The sequence below is a fragment of the Microcaecilia unicolor genome, chromosome 7 (genome assembly GCF_901765095.1).
Source record: "Microcaecilia unicolor chromosome 7, aMicUni1.1, whole genome shotgun sequence".
NCBI lineage: Eukaryota > Metazoa > Chordata > Amphibia > Gymnophiona > Siphonopidae > Microcaecilia > Microcaecilia unicolor.
In genome coordinates, this window is record NC_044037.1 from 3,554,651 (window position 1) to 3,563,127 (window position 8,477).

Below are 8,477 nucleotides of genomic sequence, written 5' to 3' on the forward strand. Positions count from 1 at the left end.
AGGTTATGGTTTGATAGAAGCTTTGCCAGGGGGGTCATCATTAGATTGAAAATAGTTGGTGAGAGGGGGGATCCTTGCGGTACTCCACAATCAGGTGTCCATGCGGCAGATGTAGTTGAGTTTGATGTGACTTGATATGAGCGTAAGGTTAAGAACCCCTTGAACCAGTTTAGGACATTGCCTCCGATGCCAAAATATTCAAGAATGTGTAATAGGATTCCGTGGCCTACCATGTCAAAGGCACTTGACATGTCAAATTGTAAGAGGAGTATATTGGTGCCGGTTGCAATCATTTGTTTAAATTTGGTCATTAGGGTAATTAATACTGTTTCTGTGCTGTGATTTGACCGGAATCCTGATTGGGAATCATGTAGTATGGAGAACTTGTTGAGGTAGTTTGTGAGTTGTTTGGTAACCATCCCTTCGGTTATTTTGGTTATTAGTGGTATAGATGCTACTGGTCTGTAGTTAGTTATTTCGCTTGCGTCTTTCTTTGTGTCTTTGGGTATTGGGGTGAGTAAAATGTTTCCTTTTTCTTTTGAGAAAAGTCCGTTTTGTAGCACGAAATTAATGTGGTTAGTTAGGTCTATTATGAATTGTTGAGGGGCTGATTTCATGAGGTTGTTTGGGCAGATATCTAGTTTGCATTGGGATTTGGCGAATCTTTTGAGCGTTTTAGAGATGAGGTCCTCTGACAGTAGTTCGAATTCGGTCCAGATCCTGTCTGCTGGGTATATTCCGTCTTCTGGGTCTAGACAGTTTAGGAGTGTTGCGTATTCTGTAGGGCTGGTTGGTATTTTAAGTCGTAGTTGTATGATTTATTATCAGCAACCTTCATGCAATACCATAATTTATTTTTCTTTACCATGTATGTTTGCACACAGTATATGTATATACCATAATCTGTTCCATGTCATGTTCCATGTATGTTACCATGTATGTATGCACCTTAATGCAATACCATTTGTAATTCTGTTACCCGGAAATGGCAACCGCCATTACGGCAAATGTAAGCCACATTGAGCCTGCAAGTTGGTGGGAAAATGTGGGATACAAATGCTACAAATAAATAAAAAATAGTTTTTACAGCTTTTGGCAGTGCATTCCATAGTTGAGTACTAATAAAGGAGAAGGTGGAAGCATAAGTGGATTTATATTTGAGGCCGTTGCAGCTAGGGTAATGAAGGTTTAAGTATGAACGGGATGATCTGGATGTATTCCTGGAAGGTAGGTTAATTGTGTTGGTCATGTATTCTGGGGCTTCTCCGTAAAGAATTTTGTGGACTAGGGTACAGATTTTGAAGGTGATTCGCTCCTTAATTGGAAGCCAATGCAGTTTCTCTCGAAGAGGTTTAGCACTATCGAATTTGGATGTACCATAACTTAATCTGGCTGTAGTGTTTTGGGCGGTCTGAAGTTTCTTTGTAAGTTGATCTTTACAACCTATGTAAATTCCATTGCAGTAGTCTAAGTGGCTTAATACCATTGATTGTTTCCACAACGAGAAGAACATTTTCTTTGTAGTGGAATTTATTTGGCTTTCAAGTGATAGGTTGCGATCAATTGTTACATCAAGTATTTTTAGGCTCTCTGAGATTGGGAGGGTAAGATCTGGGGTGATTAGAGTTTGGACTTATTGTGTTGAGATGAAAGGATAAGGCAGTGCGTTTTCTCAGTATTCAGTTTCAGTTGAAAAGAGTTTGCCCATAAGTTCATGGTGTTCAGACCAAGATTAGTTTCATTGGCGATTTCAGACAGGTCATGTCTGAAGGGAATATAAATTGTGATATCAGCAGCATAAATGAACAGGTTAAGGCCTAGATTGGATAAGGACTTGGTCAAAGGAATCAGCATTATGTTGAAGAGTGTTGGGGATAGTGATGAGCCTTGAGGGACTCCACAGTCGTCTTTCCACGATGGTGATAAGGCTGAATTAGATTTTACTTGATAAAATCTGGAGGTTAGAAAACCCTTAATCCATCTAAGTACATTTTCACCAGTCCCAAAGTAATCAAGAAGGTTTAGTAGAATGGTTTTTTTCTTACATTTGTACCCCGCGCTTTCCCACTCATGGCAGGCTTACATATTGTATACAGGTACTTATTTGTACCTGGGGCAATGGAGGGTTAAGTGACTTGCCCAGAGTCACAAGGAGCTGCCTGTGCCTGAAGTGGGAATTGAACTCAGTTCCCCAGGACCAAAGTCCACCACCCTAACCACTAGGCCACTCCTCCACTCCATGTCAAAAGCACTCAGCATGTCAAATTGGAGAAGTATGCTTTTGCCTAAAGCTATTTCCTGCTCAAGGTTGGCAAGGAGAGTGATAAGCACGGTTTCAGTAAGGAGCTAAATAGATAAAGGCGGATTTCTGCATAGAAATCCAACATGCCTTCGAAAGATGAGGCATAACCATTTGGAGATCAGCTAGGGAGTGAAGAGGTCTGTTAGGAACATAGTGAAAAGCTAGAGATGCAAGTTAACCGGGCACTAAATCATAATAAGCTTTATATGCAAGCAACAATATTTTAAAACAAATACTGAATCTAACTGGAAGTCAATGAAAGAATACTAAAAAATAAATTTTAAAAAAAGTGGTGAAATGTGATCCCGGTGATAGGAATTACCAGTCAAATTGCAGAATTCTATAGAGTTTGCAAACATTTTAAAGAAATGCTTGAAAGGCCAGCATAGACTATGTTGTAATAAAATATAGACATGAATAAAGTGAATTAAGGCGTGAAAAGCCTTCTTGTCCAATAGACTTTTTAATGCACAGATTTGGCAAAGGGTATGATACAAATGCAACAAATAAATAAAGCTTTTTCTAACAGTAGCAGCAATCTGTTTGGAAAAGGTGAGTTGACATAACTTCCAGATATTTAAATGAACCCACAACAGAGTAAGTGGAGCCCCCAAAATGGAGACCAAGGTAGGATGCCCAGATCTTCCAGTAATCCAACAAGTAGAAGTTTTAGAAAAATTCAAACACATGCACAGGTAGTGTTCTTGTCGATCCATCCCACCGAGGGTAACGTCCAAGGCGGAGAAGATCACATCCTGGAGATGAATTATGTGGCTGCATAGATGGTGTCATAAGAGTGTTTTGGTTTCCTAGACCATGGGATACTTTTCCAAGTGCTGCTAAGCAGAGACTGTTTCCATCTATCAAAAAAAAGGAAAGAAATGTCTTCAGCAGCAGAATGGCTAAGCTACTGAAAGAGGCTGTAAACTACCGCAGATAAGAGAGATTTATCCAGTGAACCGAGTTCCCGGGGAGGAGTGTAGGGGGAGATGAAAGTGGAGAGGTACTGAGGAGCTGCACAGTGAATGTACTTGTAAGTCAATAAGAGGAGTTTGAACTGTATGCGGAAACAGAAAGGGAGTCAGTGAAGTGACTTTAGGAGAGGGCTAATATAAGAATAGCGACACTGGCGGCATATAAGTCGTGCAACAGAATTTTGAACAGACTGAAGAGGAGGAGAGAGATGGCTAAGTGGGAGACCTGTGAGAAGCAAGTTGAAATAGTCTAAGCGAGAGGTGATAAAGAGTTCTGGTAGTGTGCTCAGAAAGGAAAGGGTGAATTTTGGTGATATTATAGAGAAAGAAGTGACAGGTTTTAGCTGTCTGCTGAATGTGTGCAGAGAAGGAGACAGAGGAGTTGAAGATGACCCCAAGGTTACAAGCTGATGAAACAGGGAGGATGAGAGTGTTATCCACAGAAACAGAGAATGGGGGAAGAGGACAGGTTGGTTTAGGGGGAAGATTAAGAAGCTCAGTCTCTATATCATCACCCTTAACTCCCTCCTCAAAGTGCCCTCCGCTCCAACCCCCCCCCCCCCCCACTCTCTCATCAATCACTGGCTGACTACTTCCACGACAAGGTGGAGAAGATCAACTTCGAATTCACTACCAAGCCACCTCTTCCTCTTCACCCTTTAACCCACTCCCTCAACCAACCAACCAAGGCCTCCTTCTCCTCTTTTTCTGATATCACCGAGGAGGAAACCGCCCATATTCTCTCCTCCTCGAAATGCACCACCTGTTCCCTCTGATCCCATCCCCACTAACTTACTAAACACCATCTCTCCTACTGTCACCCCCCCCCCCCCCCCATCTGTCATATCCTCAACCTCTCTCGACACTGCAACTGTCCCTGACTTCTTCAAGCATGCTGTAGTCACACCACTCCTCAAAAAACCATCACTAGACCCTACCTGCCCTTCCAAATACTGCCCCATCTCCCTCCTACCCTTCCTCTCCAAGATACTTGAGCCGTTCACAGCCGCTGCCTTGATTTTCTCTCCTCTCATGCCATCCTCGATCCGCTTCAATCCGCCCCCTACACTCGACAGAAACGGCACTCACTAAAGTCTGTAATGACCTGTTCCTTGCCAAATCCAAAGGTCACTACTCCATCCTCATCCTCCTCGACCTATCCGCTGCTTGTGACACTGTCAATCATAATTTACTTCTTGCTACACTATCCTCATTTGGGTTCCAGGGCTCTGTCCTCTCCTGGCTCTCCTCTTATCTCTCCCACCGTACCTTCAGAGTACATTCTCATGGATCTTCCTCCACCCCCATCCCGCTCTCTGTTGGAGTTCCTCAGGGATCTGTCCTTGGACCCCTTCTTTTTTCAATCTACACCTCTTCCCTAGGCTCGCTGATCTTATCTCATGGTTTCCAATATCATCTTTATGCTGACGACAGCCAGCTTTATCTCTCCACACCAGACATCACTGCAGAAACCCAGGCCAAAGTATCGGCCTGCTTATCCGACACTGCTGCCTGGATGTCCAACCGCCACCTGAAACTGAACATGGCCAAGACTGAGCTTATTGTCTTCCCACTTAAACCCACTTAAACCCACTTCCCCTCTCCCTCCACTTTCTATTCTCAGTTGATAACACCCTCATCCTCCCTGTCTCATCTGCCCGCAACCTCAGAGTCATCTTCGACTCCTTCCGCTCCTTCTCTGTCCATATCCAGCAGACAGCCAAGACCTGACGCTTCTTTCTCTATAACATCAACAAAATTCACCCTTTCCTCTCTGATGTAAAGGGGATATATGATAAAGACATGGAAATATTCTCTACAGGGGGAACTGTTCCAGCAGTTGATAATGGAACACATGCAGGATGTGGCCATACTGGACTTAGTGCTTACTAAGGAGGAGAGTGTTTCTTATGTTGTAGTAGGTGATATCTACATACTAGTGAGCATCAGATGGTTTGCATTAACATCAAGATAGGTGTGGAGAGGGTTCATTCAAAAGTAAAGAAAGACTTAGAAAGAAAAAACCTGTTCAGATGGGGGGGGGGGGGGGGGGATTACCCTCAAAATGTCTAGATGGGAATGGAAGAAGTTGGAAAAATAGATGACCTATTGTAAGGGTAGCAAACTTTTTTTTTATAAGGAAAGTAAATAAGAGGAAAAGGAGGCCACTTTGGCTCTCTAATGTAGAAGCTGAAGAGGCAAGGAAAAAGAGGTTAGCCTTTATAAACTACAAGAGATCATAGAAAGAGGAAGACAGGCGACAAACAATATCTGGAAAAGCTAAGAAGCTGGTAGTCAGGAAAGCAAAAATGCAAATGGAAGAAAAAATAGCCAATACAATAAAAGGAGGGGAACAATTTTTTTTTTTGGATATGTTAGAAATAGGAAGAGCAAAATAGGCATTGAGAGACAAAGATAAAGAGGAGGAGATATTTCTGTTCTGTGTTCACAGCTGAAGGGCTGGAAGCAGGACTGCAGAAGACAAATAGAAATGGATGGGTAGTAGACAACAATTTTCAGAGAACTGTGTTTATGAGGAGCTGGCTAAACTAAGGTGGACGAAGCAATGGTGCTGGATGGCATACATCTGAGGGTACTGAAGGAACTTAGGGAAGTTCTAGCAGCTCCGCTGGGTGACCTTTTCAATGCTTGAAGTTGAGAGTGGTCCCAGAGCACTGGAGAGCAGATATGGACCCTCGCTATAAAAGCGGAAGGAAGAGGTTGGGAACTACAAGCCAGTAAAGTTTTTGGAATTCAAAAAACCTGCAATTGAAGATTCAAATCTTTGCCCTGCTCTAAATGAACAAAGACCTCAAGTACTCCAAATGATCAGTTTTGCCAACAGCAAAACATCTATTACCTACCCCAACTCTCAAAGGCGTACGTGAAGGAGAAGCCCACCCCCCCCCCCCCCCCCCAAACGTTGGACCCTGTTTGCAATCTCAGGTTATTGCTATGGTGCACACATCCTCTAGTTGAACTATGCTGCATCAGAAGGATATCAGAGTTTAAATAGTGAAACAAGGGGGCCCTTGCCAGGGATTTTACCTAAATTGTGACACAAGGAATTGGATCTAACTGGAGATGCAGCTTTGTATAATTTGGGAAATTCTGGATGCGATACAGATAGGTCAATTTTTTCACTGTGCACAGAGTTTTTTGGGTTTTTTTTTTTTTTTTACTTAAGAGTTTTAATCAAGTTTTGTGCCTTGAATTGTAGGCTATTGTAGAGACTGATTTCTATGACATTTTGCTGCCCAAGGTTTTTTTGGAAGCAATGGTTTCTCACTTGTGGAGCAGAGCTTGCCAGACACACAACAGGTTTCAGCGTCTCCCAGGGAAAGAAAACAAAAAATGACCATTCTTACAGCACTACAAGAATTGACATCCACCATGGAGACCATTTAGAAAAACAGGAAGAATCAAAGCAGTCTTCACAGAACAGAAAAAAAAAAGTCCAGTGCAAATTGCCCTAAATTCACATCTTTAACCCAACTTGCTCACAGCTCTTAGACAGACAAGCATTTTTAGATCATTAATATATGTAAATGCATTGGAAGAAATATAAATGTGCAAATCACAATGTGCATTCTTCTCCCTGATGAGGATCAGTTTCTTTTTTTTTGCCCCAGGAAGGGGCTGTCTAGTTACCTAGAGAAGGATACATGTTATAACCGTAGTCTCTATACCCAGTTTTTTATGGTTTTTAATAGGCTTTGGTCTTAGCAGAGTAAATCACAACCCCTTCAAATGTTCTCACCAGGATGATTTTTTCTAGCATCTGTGCCGTTTGTCCTGCAGTCTCACCGAGCTCCTGGCTCAATTTTCCATTTTCCTCTTCCAGAGACCTGTTCCTCTCCATCAGTGACTTCAAATTCTCAGATGGCTCCATACTAACGAAGACAGACAAGTTTAAGCTTCCTCCCACTGAATCTCCATGCATATTGCTCCTGAAGCAATTCTGTACACAATATGTAAAATTTCTGCTTACTTTGACCAAAAAACATTTAAAATTATTCAGAAAAACCACAGCACAAAGAGTTATTCAAATGTAAAAGTCATGTCTTACCTGATAATTTTCTTTCCTATAGTGCTACCAGACTAGTCCAGAACGAATGAATTATGTCCATCAGTGGAAGGAAACCGAAAATAGTAGTACCAAGTAATTCGCCACTAAAGGGTATCGTGCAGCACAGAATGTTCAGCATTTCAAACAGCCAAGCAGTGGTGCTCAAGACAGCTGCCATTCAATGAAGAAAATCAGATAGCCAGTGTGCCAATCAGGTGTTAGCATAAATAAACAAAGAGGCATATATCTCACTGACAGACTGTTTACAGAGAAAGGAGACTGGCAACATCCATGCAATAGAAGGAAAAATCAGCAGCAAAGAATCCCAAGAATTCTTCCAACAAAAACAGGGAGGGATTCTGGACTGGTAGGACTAAAGGAAAAAAGTAACTAGGTAAGAATTTCTCCTTGCTTTTTGTCCATACCACACCAGTCCAGAGTGAATGGGATGTAGCAAAACAGTATCCCCCCCACTAGGGTGGGACTAAATTTCCAACACAATCACAGAAGAACAATGACCTTTTCAGAAGGAAATGTAAGTGGAAGCTAGAGATGAGTCTCTAAGATGGATATTCAGAAAGACCATGGAGGCTGAAAGAAAAAAAAAAAAAAAAAAGATATTAACAAGTGAACAGCTCATCCGCCAAGAATAGAAGGCAGACAAGAGATCTGAAGATCTGAAAGTGGACTGATAAGGCTATTGGGGCAAAAAGAACAAAATTAGAAGCTGCTATAAAGGCAACCAGGTTATTGTGATCCACACTACTGGGGACCACTAGCAAAGAAGCAGCAAAACAATAGTCGGGCAATGAGAGCAGGAACAGCAACTGAAAAGAACAGGATGTTACTGAAGGAAATGAGAAGATAACAGCCAGTGCTGGAGCCAGGAGGGAGAATCTGCACACAGTGCAATAGGGCTGGAATCTATAAGCAGTATAACACCTAGAAGATAATGCAGAGGTAACCATAAAAGGTGACATACAAGCATGGAGCATTAGGCAGCACACAAGTAGCCGCTTATAGTGACACTAAGTACACTTTGTGAACCTGCCAGGGAGCTGGCAGATTCTAGTACGCCACCTGCCAAGACTCACCTCAGTCAGAAGATAAGTGCATACTTTACACCCAGAAA

At 42.2% G+C, this 8,477-nt stretch overlaps 1 protein-coding gene across 1 annotated transcript in view; it reads right to left on the reverse strand.

Moving 5' to 3' along the window:
- The window catches only part of KIF4A (kinesin family member 4A), a 114,524-nt gene extending 107,305 nt beyond the window's left edge, over positions 1–7,219 (reverse strand). The window contains exon 1 of the mRNA XM_030209792.1: positions 7,037–7,219. Within this exon, the coding sequence (XP_030065652.1) occupies positions 7,037–7,219 (183 nt within the window). The remainder of the gene's footprint in view (positions 1–7,036) is intronic.
- Between the last annotated feature and the right edge of the window lie 1,258 nt (positions 7,220–8,477).